The sequence below is a fragment of the Somniosus microcephalus genome, chromosome 10, assembly GCF_052327205.1.
Source record: "Somniosus microcephalus isolate GS21.2 chromosome 10, FLI_Smic_1.0, whole genome shotgun sequence".
Lineage (NCBI taxonomy): Eukaryota > Metazoa > Chordata > Chondrichthyes > Squaliformes > Somniosidae > Somniosus > Somniosus microcephalus.
In genome coordinates, this window is record NC_140996.1 from 144,217,183 (window position 1) to 144,237,061 (window position 19,879).

Genomic DNA, 19,879 nt, shown 5'->3' on the forward strand with positions numbered 1-19,879 from the left:
CCTGTGCAATGTGCAACCAGGCTGTGTTGGGCAGAAGACACCTTCCCAGGACACCATTGGAAGGGAAGAAGACTTCCCTGTGTGCTCTGACTCCCTCCATAAGCATATGGAGGGAGTGATGGGAGAACCTGGGTATAGCCGTGCACCTCTGTGCAGTGCTCGTCAGTGTTTGCGGCACTTCAATGCTGTAGAACACTGACAGCATAAATGTTAAAAGAAAGTTGGCCATGGTCCCTTTAAGGAAACCGGCTGATGACACGTCATGAACTGGGCTGGGAAACTCACTGGGTGGGTTTAACAAGCACCATCAACATAAAATCATTTTCCAGAGCAGGATGGAGCCAGCAGCGGGGTCGGGACCCGCCACTGATGTTGCCCACCCTGGACCCACCAAGGTAAGGAAAATCTCAGTCAATGTAAGAGTTAGGATTGGAGAAAGAAAGACTTACATTTATATAGTGCCTTTCACAACCTCAGGATGTTCTAAAGCACTTACCGCCAATGACGTACGTTGTAATGTAGGAAATGTGGCATCCAATTTGCACAAAGCAAGGTCCCACAAACAGCAATATGATAATGACCAGATAATTTTTTTTTGTGATATTGGTTGAGGGATAAATATTGACCAGGACACCAGGAAAACTCCCCTGCTCATCTTCAAAATAGTCCCATGGGCTCTTTTACATCCACCTGAGAGGACAGATGGGGCCACAGTTTAATGTTTCATCCAAAAGACAGCACTGGAGTGTCAGCCTAAATTTTGTGCTCAAGTCTCTGGAGTGAGACTTGAACCCACAAGCTTCTGACTGAGAGGCGAGAGTGCTACCACTGAACCACGCCTAACAAAAAAAAAGTTTAGGAGTTTTGCTGAATTCTCAGGATAATCAGATCAGATGGATTGACAAATTCCTTAATGACAGGGGAGCAAAGCACTTGGCACTACTGCTCTGTCCTATATATAACGTCACCTCCCATACACACAACAGGAAGAGGCGAAGTACATCATTACTGATGGTCAACATTGAAGTACATCATCACTGATGGTCAACATTGAAGTACATCATCACTGACAGTCAACATTGAAGTACATCATCACTGACGGTCAACATTGAAGTACATCATCACTGACGGTCAACATTGAAGTACAGCATCACTGACGGTCAACATTGAAGTACATCATCACTGACGGTCAACATTGAAGTACATCATCACTGACGGTCAACATTGAAGTACATCATCACTGATGGTCAACATTGAAGTACATCATCACTGACTGTCAACATTGAAGTACATCATCACTGACGGTCAACATTGAAGTACATCATCACTGACGGTCAACATTGAAGTACATCATCACTGATGGTCAACATTGAAGTTGCGAAGAATTTGAGCAGAGGGGAAGTTGGAGTTGACAGATTCAATGTTCTTTACAAAAATTTCAAAAGTTAATTTCAAGTGTTCAGAAGGCTAGGAAAGCAATAGAGACAACAGATGAATTTAGTGAGCTGAGAAAGAGGCCTTTTTTAGCTACAAGAGATTGAATTTAGCTAATTCAAATATCCATGGCAAGCAGCAGGGATGTTGAGGCCCTAGGTTCTGGAATTCCCTCCCTAAACCTCTCCGCCTCTCTGTCTCTCTCTCTCTCCTCCTTTTAAGATGCTCCTTCAGACCTACCTCTTTGACCAAGCTTTTGGTCACCTGTCCTAATAAATCCTTATGAGGCTCAGTTTCAAATTTTGTTTGATAATGCTCCTGTGAAGCGCCTTGGGACATTTTACTACATTAAAGGCGCGATATAAATGCAAGTTGTTGTTAAATGAACACAAGAACATGCATTTCCTTTGAATTGGCACTTGGGGCTGGATTTTCTCAATGGGGGCGCGTTGGGGGGCGGGACTGCTGGTTGTCGGGTTTCAGCCCCGCCCCCAATGACGTCCGGCCATACCACGCTATTTTCCTTTGACCTTGTTAAGCCTGCCCTACAGGAAGAAGCAAAGGCAAGTAAACTTTTTCTAACACTTTACACTTACCTCTCCATGCGTGCACCCATCACTCACCTCCACAGCGGACTTTTCGACCCCTCTCACCCCCGCTGACCCACTGCTCGCCTCGCTGACCCTGGCAGGGTTTCCTGACGTCGGGAAGCCCGCACTTGCAGGGGTAAAATGGGGATAAGCCTCTTAACTGCCTGTTAACTCACTGTTAACTGCCTGTTAACAGGCAGTTAATTGGCTGTAATCCCCTTCCCGCCTCGAGGAGATGGGTCCCTGCGCGATTCGGGGACCCGCCTCCCGGGAAGATGGCACGGAGGCGGGTTGGGAGCGGGGTCGGTACCCGCTCCTAGTTTCTACCATTTTCCCGGCAGTCCTGCCTCCCCAGGGCTGGTAAAATTCCCTCCTTTATGTAGAAATGTGTAAGAGGGAAACTAGAAGGGGTAAGAATGAAGTAGAGATGAAATTAAATTTCAGTGAGAAACAAAAGATGAGGATGGGCAAAACTGAAATTCAAGGAGATGTCACAAGTGCTGCAGAAGTGCAAATTAAAGCAAGAAGAGGCTGCACTAGGCAGAGGTTGGGATGTCTCCGATGCAGCACTAAATTATACATCTTTAGGTTGTACTTGAAAATAGTTCATGATATCAATAGAAGAAAGGAGCTGTCACCACTGTATCATGCTGGCTTGCTGTTTGGCCTATCTATGGCCTCTTATCAGGCATTTATACATAAGATGAGGAGATTATAGATTATGCTATGATGTTAGGAATGCAATTTACTTATAAAACTGTGTTTTACGTTTGCAATTGTATAAAAATCACTAAAAGTGAGATACTTGTACAGATACCTGTCTTAGTAATACGTGTAAATGTACTGAATGAACCATAGTCACACCAAGGGACGCCTTAAGAGATTGGCTCAGGATGTTTTGATGGCCAGGGCATTGATCCTATTGACTGGCCCATTCCTGTTTATTACACTGTAGAAGTTTAAAAAATTTGGTTGGAAAAGACTGCTGGATCGTCTATATACGGAGGGAAACAAATCTAAACTGCAAATCATGTACTTTGATTCAAAACTACAATTACCATTCATTTTATAAATCTCTGAAACATGATTCATTTAGCATCTGCAAGTCAGCTCAGGATCCATTAGAAGAGGTCAATCTATAGCACTCCTCATGTACGGGAAGAAGTCTCAATGGTTTACATTGAGGATGAAAAACAATAGGAGGAAAAATGGAAACGGTTGGAGGGGCGGACATGAAGGCACAATCAAGGAGTAGGATTTTGAGGGTATTTGTGGAAATGGGGAGAGGGTAGCCAGATGGAGGGATCTAGGGAGGGTGTTCCAGAGGGCAGGAGTCTTTATGGCTGAAATAGTGGCCACCAATGATGGAGCAAAGGGAGCAAGAAATGAGGAATAACCTGATGTCAGAGGAGTGTATTCTGGGATGTATGAATGGAGGGGATGAAGCTGTGAAGGGATTTGGGAACACTGGCAAATATTTTAATGTCAGTTTGTTGGGGCATGGCAAGTTAGTGGAGCTGGGAAATTATGGGGACCATACAGGTTAGGTCGCAGATCATGGTGTGAATGAGTTGTAATTTGTGGAGACTGGAGGACGGTGAGTATTGTCGAAATTTAAGGTTTTAAATGTTTGATTGAACAATAATTCTGGAAATGTAGAGGAATTTGCAGTTTACTTGAAAATTCAATTTAACAAAAAATACAGTCTACACCTTTAAATTCAAAGGCCGGAGTTCTGTTGGGAGCAGGAGGGCACCAAGGCGGTCAGGAGGCCGGGTTTCCCGCAGGCCCTGCCGACTTTAACGGCACGGCCTGATTAGCATGTGAGGCCTCGGTTTCCTGCCCGCAGCCAGCCAGATTGAGAGGCTGTCTGGCTGGCAGCGGGCGGGTAGGCCTTCGGCTGAACAGAGGAGGGAGGGTTCGCATGAGGGCCGGGCTGGGCCATTAAATGGATCGGGGTGTAGGGGGGGTGGAGAGAGGATTGGGGGTCGGGCAGAGGATTGGGGCGGGGGGAGAGAGAATTGGGGCCAGGCAGATTATCTGGGTTTGGGGGGGGGGGGGTAGACGTTCGGGGGCTGGGCAGACAATTGGGGTGGGGGGTGGGTGGGGGTAGATGACCGGGGACCGGGCAGGCAATTGGAGAGGTGGAGGGTGGGGTAGGGTAGAAAACCAGGGATCAGGGGTCGGGCGGACGATTGGGGAGGTGGGGAGCGGGAGAGAGGATCGGAGATCAGGCAGACAATTGGGTGGGGGTGGAGGGCGGATCGGGGATCGGGCCGGGCAGACGATTGGGTGTGGAGTGAGAAAGAGGATTGGCGATCGGGCCGGGGAAAGGATCGGGGTGGGGGCTGAGGGGGGGAGGGATGCGGCCAGCAATCGGGGGTCGGGTCGTCCCGTTAAAAGGATCAGGGGTGAGGGGTGGTTGGGCAGAATTCTGGGCCGGATGATCAGGGTGGGTGAGGAGAAGATCAAGGCCGGCCGCCGGAGGATGGTTGCTGGCCTCAGCATCAACGTTGTGGGGAGGAGGCCTGGGTGGGGGCGCGGCGGGCAGGGGTGATCGGAGGCCTCATGGGTGGGGACACCGATCACGGGGGGTGGGTTAGGCAGGGACCCTGAATCTGGGGGGTAGGCATAAAGCCCCTTACCTCCTGGATCCAGCCGTCCCCACCTCGGTTTAACTGCCCGGTTTCACTAATTATGTAAAACCCGTCCACATGCAGTTAAACACAAAATGGAGGATAAAAAAGAGGCTCCAGCCTCATTATAATATTTAAATTGACGCTTCTCCCCCTGGGAGCGGGTTGGCTGCCCATCCCTGTCCCACCTCCCTTAAAACTGGAAATGGGTGGGTTGGAGGTGGGTTCAGGTCAGAATCCCATTTTTAACAATTTAACTACCCCCATGCTCCAAATCCACCCATTTCTTTAGGTTCAAATTACCCCCAAAGTTTCTTAATTCAAATGATCTAATAATTTAATTTTCTTTGCATTAAGTTCCCACCCTGCTGTGTGAGTTATATTGCGTAATTCAAAGTATTGGATCATAGCACCAGAAACAACTTTGAATTATCAGGAGTGAACTGTATTCATACAGTTTCAAGTAAAACATTGACGTATGATCTGTTGTGAGAAGCCAAATCTTTTTCTTGAAGACCATTTGTTTGAACAGCTGTTAATGAAGCATGCTTTGTCAATCCAGAAAACCAATCAACACAACATAAGCCAAAAATCACTGCAAACTTCATTAGAAGGCAAAGGTATATTAAAAGGGAATCTTGTGTGATATTGTTTCTGGTAATTAAAAAAAATTGCCAATAACAAAAGTTAGTGTTTTTACTAATTATAACTGACAGCACAAAACTGCAGAGCAACAGACTGAGTTGAATGTTACGGTTCAATGAATTACAGACATGCTTTTTTCTGAATCACACAATCAGAGTATAAAGAGAATTATTTTTGCCAAGGTTAGGAACTGTCGAGGCCTGAATGGCAGATAGTTAGCCTCCCGAGAGCTTTATATTAAAAAGGCAGTCAGAGCAGTTAAATGTTATTATAGGTGCACAGTAATGTGATGCAACATCAATAACCTTCAGATAGCAAGCCACCGGATTGTCCACAAGATTAGCTGAGCTAAATTTTAGTGAAACAAAATGTAATTTCACCAATCTGTAACTGACAGCATTAGAACGTCACTGTTTAGCTAGCTGAGTTTTTAAGTTAACAATTTGTCTCAGATTTTGGAAAACCTAAATTGCAATTTAAAAAAAAAGGCTTCTGAAATGATTTGTGAAAGTGAGAAAAGTAGCTCAGATTCTAAGATCATTACGCAGAGCTGGGTAATAAACACTGCATTTTGTTTTTGTCTCTGCATATTATGATTTTGCTTACCCCCCTTTCTCTACTTTCTTCTAAAGTACTCTAAATTTGAATCCTTTTGAACAGTTTGGTTCTTCAGATTTCGGTGCAACAAAGTTCTCTTCATTTAACAAGAAAGTATAATTCTCTTCATATATTTCCACAGGAAAAACAGACAATTTAATCCCAGAAGATAGCTATATAGATTCAGGAGAAATTGATGTTGGGCGGAGAGTCGCCCAGAAGATACCACCAGGCTTATTCTGGCGCACCCAAGTGTTCATAGATCACCCAACGTATTTGAAATTCAACGTGTCGTTGGGAAAGGATGCTCTGGTTGGGATTTATGGTCGACGTGGCCTTCCACCATCTCACACCCAGGTAAATACCATTGACATTAACTCAATCATCTGAGTAAAGCAGCAAGATTTTTTTAAATCGGTGGCCTGTTTATTCTTGGGCAGATGCAACAATCTCCCATTTTCTCCAAGTGTAGCCATTAGGGAACAATCTCTTGGTGTCAAGGCTGGCAAGAGGGTACATCAGTGGCATTCAGACCAGTGAGTCAGTGTTCCACTTTCCATGGCAGTGCCACCACTGATGGAGATCAGACCAATAGGAAGCTAGTAACTAACTTTGGCAAGGCTGAAGGCATCTGTCTCAGCTAACATATAAAAACCTAAAAATTGGAACACGAAAAAGCCAGTTGACCCATCAGGACCACTCTTTTCAATGACCATAAATTATCCTATCATGGAGTCTCCCCAAAACAATTAGGTCCAAGGCCAATTGCTAGAATCCTGAACTTCCAGTATAGAAGCGAATAGGATATCACCTAATAGCATTTAAACAATATAGAGAAGCAGCTGAAAGTGTTTCATCTAGTTTTATTGTGAAGAAAAATAAGTTTGAACAGGTTTCAGTCTTGTCTTTTCCTTTCTGGTAAACAATAAGGAATCCATAATATCAATTTCAAAAGTAACTCCTGTGCCCAGACAGTATACTATCCTAATGTTTAAGAACAGGAAAATGTCATTGGATCCAAACAAGCCATTCTTTTTTTCATAGATCAATCTAACATGCCTGCTTTCTCACAATATCCTGCAATATTTTCTCCAGAAATTCATCCCATTGTCTCTTGAACACATTTGTGCTGTCTTCTTCATTGGCCTTGCCTAATAGCTTATTCCCCAAGAAATTCCATCCTCAAACCCCTAGTGCAAGTGAGATGTACAACTTCATTGCCTTTCCATAGTTAAGTATCTTTTCAATTAATCAATTTTGTTCTGTTCAAATTCATATTGAGATGAGAATTTCAAGAACTTAACTCCAATTTAATCTCATTTCATGCATGCAGAAAACAAGTTGCTTTTAATCCTCATACATCTACTGCACCTGGGACATCTTTTTATATACCAAGTGCTAAACAACAGCTTGCAACTGAAGGAAACTGGAGCAGAAGAACTGATATCTCACAAATGTGGCTTTGCTGGTTGAATACAAGTATTTGGAGAAATTTTAGTGAGGGTGGGAGATTTCCTCTGAGGACCAGGGTAGGAAAATCATAAACCTGTTGAGAAGAACATGTCTATCATTTTGTTATTCCTGGTGCACAGAAGGAATCTTCCTTTCCTTTACAGGGTGTCAATGGGCAAGGAAGAGGTTTCTCACACTTTAAAACATGCTCCAACAATCCTGATTCAGCAATTCATGACTAACTCTAAATTTAAACTTGTGCTGTTCAAAGTAATGGCACTGTCTGGGAGATAGGTCTATGGAAGAAGCATAAATTAGTGTCTCAAATCTTTGCCAGAACTGAATTTATTCTAAACCACAAATCAGTGATTTAGATTTGGATGGATTTACCTGAACCCCCAAAATGTTCATGTAGTACCAACTATGACAGGAGCAAAGTGGTGGAAACCAGCTCAGAATCTAAGTTTCTCAAGCACCGGATATTAGACTAAGATGTTTGATATGATGTACTATATTCATGAAATGGCTGAAAAATCAAGTCTCATGATTTTCAGAACTCTGAGCCTCTGTTTATACTACTAGCACTGTAAGAATGTCACTTGAGTGGCCTGGACTTTCCGCTCGGTTGCGTTTTTTTTAGTGCAATTCAACCAAAATCAGCATAACCGACACAAAAGATAACGGAATTTTAAGCGCCATTTGTGTTAAGCGCAAATCGAGTTTCCACGATCTCTTGCGCTAGTTTTTAAAACATCATGCTAGAAGCAGGCCCCACCGACAAAACTGCCACACTCCCGGGGTGAATTGATCACCGTTGGGAGTTTCTACTAATTGTGCTCATTTGTGGGCCTTCTCAGGGAGGCTTTAAAAATTAAGCTGGTTCTTGTGGGCGCAAGGACACTAAAAGTTACGTTTTAAAAGCTTTTAAATGTGATTTTTGTTTTAATTTACTAAGAAACTGATTAATGTATCCTAATTTTACTCATAGTTTTATATTTTTTAAAAGTGAATTTCACTCATTTAAAAGCGGGTTACTCAGAGGTGGTGGATTGACACTGTGATTAGAAATGCTTATTTTTTTGTGATTAAACCCATTTTCAGCTGTTTTAATCAAACTTCACCAAGTTGCCACTTTTAAATATATGAAGGAACATTTTAAAAACCACTTTTTTTTTAAATTACATTTAAAAGTGCTGCCCGATTGCACTGGTTCATGCCAATTTTTGCATTTGGCAATAAACAAATGAATTTGAGCAGAAAATCGGGGCGGGGGAAAAAGACTTTTCAAAACGTGCGCAATTTGTGCCGGAATCAGCAATTACGCCCAAAGTGGATACACTACCCACTATTGTGCCAAGGATCAGTTCAGTCAGCTCCTGAAGTGTAGAAGTACCAGTGAAACGTTTTGCTTTTTAAGGTGAGTCTAGTGATAAGCATTTGTTCCAAATGTTCAGCTCCAGCTTGGATTTTCTTTTCAAATCCTGAATCCATCAGTTTTATATATTCTCCACATGTGCTCCTAAATTCTTTAGGCTTGGATCCCCCCCCATTGTAGTCTACTTACCATGGCTGCAGTTCAGAACACCTCCTGCAGTACATACTGCATCAAGATAGCTTAGCATTGTATCAATGTCACTTAGGTTTTGTTTTGAAAGTGTCAGCTATACTGGGTACAAAGTCGTTTTTACTGTGTATCTGAAAAACATTGTTGAGTTGGTTTCATCTACAGAATGTTCATGTTGCAGTTTGAAGAAGACATGCTTGGATCATTAAAGCGAAATTAGAGTTGGAATCGGGAGAGAGTGAGTGCTATAAATGATGGTTTTACAACTGAACAAGACAATCAGAGGCAAGGGAATAGACTGATTTAGAACATCAACCATTGCCTCAATGGAGTCGGCCATTGTCGGCGCCGGCATAGCTGGCCCTGGGGAATAGCATTTTGTGCAGTATTTCTACAAAAGTTGATTCTATCGGGCAGGTGATATTTTGAGATTGATGTATACTGTGGTTATCATGCAGCAATTACAGCAGTATGTTTTGTCACTGTTTTCTGGTAGTTTGGCTTTGTGGAATTATTGGATGGTAGACGCCTGCTAGCACAGGAAGTAAGAAGTCTGGAGCGATTCCACCACCAGCACAGAAGCTTGATCCCTCTGACAAGTCGTGAGACAGGATTCATTAGATATCTGGATTCTGGAATCTGGCACTTAGCCTTCTACAATGATGGGAAACAGATGGAGCTGGTCTCCTTTATAACTACTGCCATAGGTAAGCTCTTACTGGAACATGACAAACATGCGACAAATACATTTTAAAAGATTGTGAAATGTATGAATCACACTTATTAGTTGTCTTCTTCACAATGTATAATTCATCCCTCATTTCTGTGAAAGAAAGGGACTGGTAACTGGTCTGCAATTACATAAATGAGACCGCTTCATAGTTTGAACAAGTTCAAGGTGCTTGTTCATCTGACCTGTATATTCTAAATTATCCTAACTACTCAAACTTTCCGCCATTCCATTTTATGCTTATTTTTATATTGATCCACTTTATTCATCATCTGCCAATTTGTACAGGTTTTAGTTTAGAAATTAATCTAGAGAGACTTATTTCTCTAATAATTTGGCCTTAAGGTATGTAGGTAATATATTCGTAAAATGGAAATTTGTGGCTGCATTAACTGTTCTGTTTTAGACTGCTGTATTAATCATTAACTTTCTTGGAACAAAAATAATTCTGGCAACAACATCTTATGACCTATCAAACAATGGCCTGGATTATGCGGTAGGTATGATGGCGTACTCTCAGAGTATGCCATCATACCGCCTTTGAAATCCACCGCAAGTTCGTGATTTAAGCGCATGTGCTAAATCCTGAGCTTGCGGTCTGTTAACGTACATGTTGACAGGCCATCCACTCCACCTCCAAAAACCTAGTTGCTGGTGCAGGGTTGGGCTATTTGCCCACCAACTGCCCAGCGATTACGTGTGGAAATTTTACAGCTGGTGGAAACAGGTGCAGGGCCTGTTTAATTAAATGACTTAAAAGCTTTAATGAGAAGCAATCCAAGTGTATGTTGAAGCTGCAGGTTTTAAAAAATCATAACTTTCTGCACAGTATTTGCTTAGAAGTGGGAATTATGAGTCATGAATTGGATTCCCATGATAAAAGCTAAATGCGATAGTATTTTAAAGGCTGTAGTAATGAAGTGTTGTAGTAATTTAAACGAATGACAATCTGTTTTCTGATTGGAGGACCAGGCCCACATGATCCCAGGTACACTTCCGCACAGGCTGCATCCCTGGGATCCGTGGGCCATTCCGCTGCCCTCCTACTCGCAGCGTCAGAGCGCAGGTTTGCACAGGAGGGTCGCCATCGGGTAGGTGCGTATTCTTTTCGCAGGTTGGCAGCATACTCCGGAGGTACTCTGCCGACTGCAATTTTTGGGCCAAAAGTTTACATAAAAAGGTGAAAACCATTGCAGGAGGGAAATGAAAGTGATCTGAACATGGACTAAAATCATAATGACCTAGATATGTTGAACGATCCTTTCTAATATTTAATTAAAAATACATGTGATATGCAAATTATTGAACTAAGAATTTTTGAAGACGTTGCATTTCTTTCCCTTCTGCTGTGAACCTTCCTGAACCCACAAAATGAAACGTGCAGAACTGGTAGAGAAAACTTCAGTGAGAGACTTCATAATTCCTCCCCTTCCCCGCCCACACCCCAACCGAGCCAGTTATGTTCTTCAATGCAATATTCCCTCATTTAAATCAATTTGGAGAACAAAACTGACTGACTAAATAGCTTTCATCATTACAAATATTTCAAACTGTTCACATTTGTTGAAAGTGCAATTATAATTTTGCATCTCCCATTCAGTTTTAAAAAAAAACAGGAAAATCATTATTGGAATAAATATTGTTTAAATGATAGGCTGTCATTTTAACTGGGCACGTAAATTTAAAATTACCTGTAACAAACCCTCAGATACCCCAAATCAACCATAATGCAAGAGAAAAACTGTTGAGAATTTAATTATTAGGACAGATATCATTGGACTAAATGTCCCACTGGTGTTTGGTTCCAAATATTAAACAGGTTTATGGCTGGCACTTCAATCCCAAATGTGCTGAATTCTGCATTTGTCTTAGATTTTATTATTACTTCACCAGTGTTCATTCATGCCCAGTTCCAGTAACTGAATAAATTGACTTGAATTGGCAACCACAAGACTGCCAAAATCTGGAAGATTCCTTAAACATATTTACATGAATAAATTGAAGTAACATTCAGTTGGCTGTGTTTTTGATGGGTATTAAAATATGATTTCTGTTGGATGGGTTAAAGTCTTGGGCCTTTACTTCGAGCACTCCCCTTGTTTGGATCCCAGGCTGTTGCCCCAATATTTTTACATTTTCTTTATTCTTGGTAGGCAGTGAACTTCTTCCAGAAGGCCCTGAATGTGGATTTTGCTTTGACTACATTTTTAAGAGTAGGAAAAGATCATTACATCTAACAAGACCATCCTGTTTGGGTGAATTACAACCCTAACTCCTCCTTGTCACAGCCATCACTCCACTCTCCAGAAGTACATCCAGTTGCCTCTTGAACCCATTTATGTTCTTTGTTTTAGTTTCTGTTGCTTGTAACTTCCTCTACAAATCTATTCTTTTTATTTTATAAAGAAAATATACAATACCCATCATAAATTGAATATATAAAATATGCCCTTTTGAAATGTCTTCTTTTTCAAACAGAATAAATTTAGCTTCATTAACCTTCCTTAATAACATAGATTCCTGATATCCAGAATCATGTTTGTTGATCAGCTCTACCTCCCTTAAACCATAATATCCTTCTTATATTTAGGGGATCAAAACCGCATAAGTACTCCAGATAGGGTCTGACCAGTGCCTTATCCAGCAACAATGCAACCTCCTTTGATATGTGTTCCATTCACCTGCTCATGCAATCCATATCTTATTTGCCTTTTTTTCCAATGCAGCCAAGCACTTGACTGATTGAACCCATAGTTTGCTTCAAGCAGAAATGGTTTGGAACCAAATCATTTAATATAGTTCAATACGTTTCTATCTACAGAATTTAAAACATGTAAACGTAACAGTAAACACAAATAGTTCTTTTACTGAATATAGAAAAACGATGCCAGTTACCATCTGACTACTGACTTCAGAAGCCCACATAGGCATGTGGCAGATTGACTCTTTTGTATGTTACTACCAATATGAGCTTCAAGATGCACAAAAGGAACAATTGTGACAAAATTGTCTGTCTAATGTCATTTTTCTTAAAGGAATGGGCAATTTGACTCATCTGGATTGAGTTAAAATATCGATTTTTTCCACATGTATGCAAATTCATCCAGTTCAGATTTGTTTGGATTCTAAATTTGATTTGAAGCTCATCCCTAGTCAATGGACTTTTTATAAATCTGAGATGAAATGTAATTATGGGAAAAGGCTTATAGTTATCCCAGCCTCTGAAAAAATAAAAACACTCTCTTTGTCGGTGCTGTCTGATAAGGCGAGAACTTGAGCACAGTACCTTGTTCTGTGAATTACCTCAGAGACCTACCTGTGCAGCAAGATGATTTACACTCCCTCGGTTCAGTTGTTGTTTCATAGATAAATCCCAAGATCTGTGTTCAGAGCTTTTCTAATCACTCTTACAGCAAACTTCATTCAAGATTAACTCCCTGGAGAATGGTAGGTCCGACTGCGTTAGACGATAACTAGATTCTCCCAGCTGCTGGGTGGTCTCAGCAGCTCACTATGGGACAATTAACTCTGTTACAGAGTATATGAAATATTTAGTTTCAGAAGATAATTGAGCAGCTGTAGTTTCTACAGGTTTCATCATAATATGCTCTTCTAACTCGTCAGTCAATTTTCTGGGTTGGGACACAGGGAAATTACTGGCCTACTTTCTATCTCTAAACTGCACTCACGGTTGGAATAATGGGTTTCTTTGTACTTTTCTGAATGAAACTTAAATTAACTCTACGAGGACTGCTACATATAGCATTTTGCACCATGTCCAAAAGTAATGCAAGGCAACGCAAGCTGTAAACAAGTAAAGAAGAGCTGAACAGTGGTATATCCACTCTAAGAAAACAAAATTGAAAACTTTTCAGTAATTGCGAATACATTTTTCTTGCCTCGGTAACTTTTGAAGTTTAGTAGACGTGTTTATTGTGCCGGATTTTGCGTAAAAAAATAACGGTGAGGCTATCACCGCTCACCGTTATTAAAGAGTAAATTGGACCGCAACTTCCACCGAATGGACATGTGCAGTTAAATGCGGAAATCAGGAAGTTGCTGTCCAAGTTGTCCTGCTCCTCCAGAAGCTTTGCTATACCAGTATCTCGCTGAGAGGCATACCATTGAAACACATGGAATGTGTGAAGTTGTGGTACTTACCCATTAGATACCGATTAAACTCACCAAAAAGAGATGAGGTTTGTCCATTCTAGTGTAAGTGGATTTTTAATGCTGTGATAAGTCTTAATTACTGCCAAACAACCTCTCTGACCCTGAAAGTTACATTTTAAAAGTTTGAAGTCTCATTCCTTCAGATTTTAATTATTGTTGGAGAATTTTTTTTAAATTTAAAATGTTTTATTTTTTCTTTCTGTCTCTTTTATCTCTCTCTCTTAATCCCATCTTTCCTACTTATTTCTCTTTCTGTACATGATTTGGCATTGAATTAACTAATCTAACTTACACTTCCTGGTTCAGACTCTGCGTGTCCCAGTAAGGATTCTTCAATCTGATTGGTTGAAGAGACACACTATTGCTTGTCCTGTTCACACAGGTCCCAGATGCCCTGTGGAGGGTGCCACACTGAAATGTATTTCTAATCACCGCAACTTCCAGTGCAAAAGCCCATAGGAAGTCAGTGTGCAAGTGTAAATGTAACAAATGGCTGGCGCCGCTGATCGCAAAATCTGGGTCATTGTTTCTCCCCACTTCTGGATCAGCCTTTATTGAATAATTTTTTTTTACACAAAACTATCTTTCCTCTTAAATTATTGCACAGCAAGCTTGATCTGTATATTTGATCCCTTGTTTGTATTACATTCTAGAGTTGTTACCTGCAAATGTGGTCCAGTAGCTCTTGCAGTGAAACCCCAAAACCTCCACTGCACCCCTCCCCCGCCCCCCCAGAACGCTACAGATTTGAATCCCCATCTTGATCATCAGCTCTGCCAAGTTGTTGGACAGAAAGGTGAAGGAAAAAACAGTTCACCCTGCAACAGTGCACTCCTGATGGCCAGTCACTGGGGGACATTCATGGTACTCACGGAGGCCAAAATGATCCTGCTCTACAAAAGGAGAGAAAATGTGGCGGCAGGAGACAAACTAATGTGCACTTAAAAAGGAACAAATATGCCAATGTATTAACATATTACTGCTCTTTGTAGTTAATGTTATACATAAAATTGTAATATCAGCCTGTGGTTTCAATTCCTCTCAGAGTCTGCAGATGAATGTCCTGCCAACTGTTATGGGAATGGAGAGTGTATGTCAGGAACATGCCATTGCTTTCTTGGCTACATTGGACCGGATTGTGCACGAGGTAAAAACTTCTTGTCATTGCCATAGTAACCTGTTGAAACCTGTTTACTGTAATTCTGATTAAATATCTGTGAGCTGAAATATGTATATACAGTTAGCTATTTCTTTCAGAGTTTGTTAGTTCAGGCTCAGTGAAACGTTTTGAAAATCAGCTTGGGGTAATTGACTAGTTTCTTTCTAGGTTTCTGACCTTTGTGTACTGGGTACAACAAAAAATGGCTTCCAATTAAGTCCCTTGTCAGCACATTGTTAGGAACTGTTTTTCTATTTACCTCTTGAAAATATCAGCAAAATGTTTTGAGAAAGATTGTTAAATGATATATTTTATGGGAATTGGGGTTAAAGTCCAATTTTCCCTACAACAAAAGATCTTGCAGAATGTGGTTCATGTCTTATGGAAGTTTTGAGAAGCTGCTGAAGGTCCTTTAAAGGAGCTTTACTGCTCGGATCCTAGTCTTCACGGTAGAATAATTAATCTATCAATTCTACCCTAACAATGTGTAAATATGAACGGTGGTCAAATTTTTATAAAGCAACGGCTATAGTACTAGGCTGGTAACCCAAAGGTCATGGCCTACAAATTGAATCATGCCAGAATCTTGGTGCAGCACACACTGCAAGCACCTAATGAGGCCGGTGGCAGGATCACACAAGGTTGATCCGCCAGCCTCAATTGTTTATTATTGTGAGCTGCAGGCACCAGTCGTGGCCCCAGAGGCAGCTCACCAGAAGAATAAAGATCGACTGGCTCAGATGGCGGCCAAGGCAGCAAACATAGTCGGGGCGGGAGGGGGGGGTGAGGCGGGGAGGAAGACAGGCAGTTGGGAGGAAGGGTAGGTGAGCAATGGCGACCAATGGCCCGCAAGTATAATGTGGAGCCGGGAAGAGCACTCCAACTCCTCCCAACTCCACAATAAAGTAAGTAAAAAAAAAATAGAAACATCTTTCGGGAGGCAGCCTCCAACTGTCCTTTTAACTGGTTTGGTTGTCAAGTGCCTGATAACACTGACCACAGCATACAATAAATAAGCCTTGCTAGTATCATTCAATCCCGAGAACCAATAAAAGGAAATGGCCCTTCTTTTATAACATGTTCCCCTGAAATACAAAATGCCTGCTGCTTGTCCTGTTCTATCCTACACGCTTAGAGTCAAGCTGATCTGCACTGAGCTTTCTGTCTTCTCCTCTGCTTGACCCTGTTTCCTTGTGACCGCAATTAATATGCTCTCATAACTGTTATTGCTGTTGAACTTTGATGAGTGTATGCATTTGCAACTTGAAATGTGATATGACATTTTATTTAAAACGATAATATGGATGCAGGTAAATTTTGTATTAAACATAGATATCAAAATGTTTGATGTTAATACTGGGAATGGAACAGGACCTCAGGTATGTTTGGAAGCATCATTATTTATTGCATCTTTTGAGATGTACAGGATGGTTTTTATACTGGCTCAGCCAATACCTTTTCAAGTCAGCTAATTCACATTAGAAAAGGTATCTGAAATCTAGCTGGAGCAATGACCCTAGTCCTACGTCGCCCAATCACTGTTTTTCGGTTAACTGATCAGATAAATCATGAGTGCTGCTGGTGCAAGCAAGCTGTGGGCTGTACAGGAGTGAAAATAAGTTGTGTAACCGATGCTCACAGATTGTTTTGCTTAAAACGTTCATGGGCTCTTCCCCAGTTATTTCAAGCTGCATTCAAGTGGCTCAATTATGAGTTCACTCACCTCTTGCCAGCAGAATGAAAAAAAATTCCATGCTTTAGAATGCACTTGGGTACTACAGATTAACATTTATTGAAACCAGATTATACAACAGGGGGGAAAAATTTGGTATTGCCTGGCGTTAATTATCGCCTGCGACAGCAAACTTGGCTTTCATCGCCCCTGGAGGTGATTGGAGCGCTAAATCAGGCGCTACACACCTCTCTTAAGGCGCTAAGGCCGAGGAGCAAGGCATTACCTCAGAGGGCGGGCGAAGCTCATGTGATGTCAGTCAGCAATGGAACACAGACACAATGGCACCGGCCAGTTCTTAAAGGGGAGGGTTGATCTTGCTCTCCATCCACACCCTGCTCATTGCAGCCTTGAATCTTGGCCTGGAGAGACTTGTACATCAGATCTGCTGGAAAGAACAATGGAGAGACCCAGGGAAAGAGCTCACAGTGCAGCCCCCACAGTCTCGTCTAAATCGATACAAGGAAGGGCAAATCAAAATGAACCTGCAAATTGCTGCTCAGTACCCTAAACTCCTTTACACAGCGTTGAATCTCTCCAGAAGTCTCTCCCCCTCTCTCTCTCTCAGAATGCGTGGTGCAAAAATGTCACCAACAAAAAAAGGCAGGAAGTGGTCGCCTTTAATTAGTGCTCCCCCAGTCCCTTTCTGACTGCAGAACACACCCCTCAACCTGTCGTTGCTAGCGGCAGGCGGTAAGGCAGGGGGCGCCACTCAATATCCGGTCTGGGGCGTTACCGGGGCGTTGTGCACTCGACTAATGTCACGATCTGCCGGCGCAGGAGATCGTGGCGGTAGTGTTTAGCACCGCCGCAAAATGTCTAGTTAATTTCGCGAGAGGCGCAGATATCGCCGCGCCTGGGCGCTAGTTGCTTTGCGCCCCACTTGGCACCCTCTTAAGGCGCTAACAGGAGGCGCAACCAACTGAATTTTTCCCCCCAGATCTTTTAAATGTGTGAAATACTTCACAGTGTACTCTGTATTAGCAATGCAGTGCTCTGGCCTCCCAGGGCCACTTTATTCCTCGCAGTCATGAATTTGTTTCTGCAGTTTTCTACACACTTGAGTTCCTGATCTCAGTTAGGAAGTCGGAGGAAGCCATGAAGAGAGAAAAATTCAAGCGGCTGTCAGTTTGGGCCATTCATATGCACCTTCCAGCAGGCAGCTCAAGTGTTTGTTGCCTGCCTCTTAGCTGCAGAATGGTGCTTAACTCAAGCAGAGCTATATGGGAGGCGAGGGAGGGAACAGAAGATAAATTATAAATGGAGAAAATTTTAATTTGAAACTCTATAATTGCTCAAATTTACAGTATGTTTGCAACCTTGTGACAATATTTGCTTCATTTTCTTTCAATTTTATACCAAAGCCCTGTTTATCGGTGAGTGGTTATTTCCTGGTATTTCAACCCATGCTTGAAGAAAATGCTAGAAACTATAATAAACCACAGTTGGCTGGAGGTGATTAAACATTTTGACATGTTCAGAATGCCTCGGCAAAAGACTTAGCTCAGCTGCCTCCATTGTCAGTATTGAACGGTCAGCGTGACTTTCTGTTCATTCTCTTTCACAGCATCCTGCCCTGTTCTGTGCAGTGGCAACGGTCAGTATGTGAAAGGACGATGCTTGTGCCACAGTGGTTGGAAGGGAGCAGAGTGTGACATTCCCACAAACCAGTGCCTTGACCCATCTTGTGGCAACCGTGGCACCTGCATCATGGGGACCTGCATCTGCAACTCTGGCTATAAGGGAGAAAGCTGTGAACAAGGTATGTGCCCAACTCCGTCATTAATCATCTATTGACGAAATGTCTGAATTTACTCGGGACGAGAGGCAGAGAATTTAATCCTCTCCCAGACTTCTGTCACAAGAAAAAATACTGAAAGGTTACAGCCAGTAAAGATAAGATTAACGTAGCTATTGTGCTCCCGTTTGAAAGGCTTCATTATAGCATGACAAAAATAGGGTGAAGGTTATAGTAAAAGTGAATTCGGACTTGCATACTTACCTATTATTTTCCTTGCATAAAAGCTAAGACGAACTAGTGTTCTGTTAGCTGTTGTAAAGCCCCAGCTAAAAATCTTCACTTTTTTCTTCGCAGTGCCCTTCACTTAGGATGATTAATTGTCAGGAGGTAGCCTCTTGTGAAGTTAGTTTCTGATCTTTGTTTACTGGACCACAACCATCTGTTAGCAGAGAGGAGCTCGCTTCTTGGGGCCTTTTCTTTTTCTAAACATTTTATGCCTCTGTTGAGTGATGGCATGACATATAGGCCATGTAGAAAGTATCCTGTACGAAACCAAGTATTCTGACACTTGGCCATCTGTTATGCAGCACCACCTTTTTGTCATTTGTTGGCTCATGTGACTTTTTAACATATATAGTTTTGAACACTATAGCCACAATATAACCCTTGACGTAGAAACCACAGAAACCCCACAGTGCAGATAGAGGCCATTTCGGCCCATCGAGCCTGCACCGACACATATCCCACCCGATCCCCGTAACCCCTACACCAACACATATCCCACCCTATCCCCGTAACCCCACGTATTTAATCCCCCTAACACTAAGGGTCAATTTATCATAGCCAATCAACCTAACCTGCACATCTTTGGACTGTGGGAGGAAACCGGAGCACCCGGAGAAAACCCACGCAAACACGGGGTGAATGTGCAAACTCCACACAGACAGTCATCCGAGGCCGGATTCGAACCCGGGTCCCTGGCGCTGTGAGGCAACAGTGCTAACAACTTGCATGTTCGAAAGTAATACATCTTGTGGCTTTTTATATTATGTTTTTGATGTGTGCAGAAGAAACAAATCACAACTGCCAGTTTGAGTGATCACACCCCTTTTTGTGACACAATCCAGGTGAAGTACATTACTTGAATTGGGTCATAAATAGGTGTCTAAATTTGTGCTCGTCTTCAGTTGCAGTATTTCTGAATTATACCATTCCTTCCTCCTCTTCCCACATCTCCCATTCTCCGAGCACCACAACATTTGCTGACATGGGCTTTCTTTCATGTTATTTAACCTCAGTCTAAAATGTAGAGTATAAATCAGCCATTTATTTATGTATTTTCTCTTCACTGTATCATTGCCGGCAGCACTAGGCAGCAGAGGGTCTCCACTCTCATCATATGTGCACCATGCTGCGATTGGCACTA

The 19,879-nt window shown here is 42.2% G+C and overlaps 1 protein-coding gene across 3 annotated transcripts in view; it reads left to right on the forward strand.

Annotated features, from left to right (window-relative positions):
• The window catches only part of tenm4 (teneurin transmembrane protein 4), a 934,100-nt gene that overhangs the window by 645,575 nt on the left and 268,646 nt on the right, over positions 1 to 19,879 (forward strand). For all 3 annotated transcript variants that reach the window (XM_085998898.1, XM_085998899.1, XM_085998901.1), the window contains 4 exons: positions 6,045 to 6,259; positions 9,415 to 9,625; positions 14,867 to 14,968; positions 18,280 to 18,474. In XM_085998898.1, the coding sequence (XP_085855024.1) occupies positions 6,045 to 6,259; positions 9,415 to 9,625; positions 14,867 to 14,968; positions 18,280 to 18,474 (723 nt within the window). The remainder of the gene's footprint in view (positions 1 to 6,044; positions 6,260 to 9,414; positions 9,626 to 14,866; positions 14,969 to 18,279; positions 18,475 to 19,879) is intronic.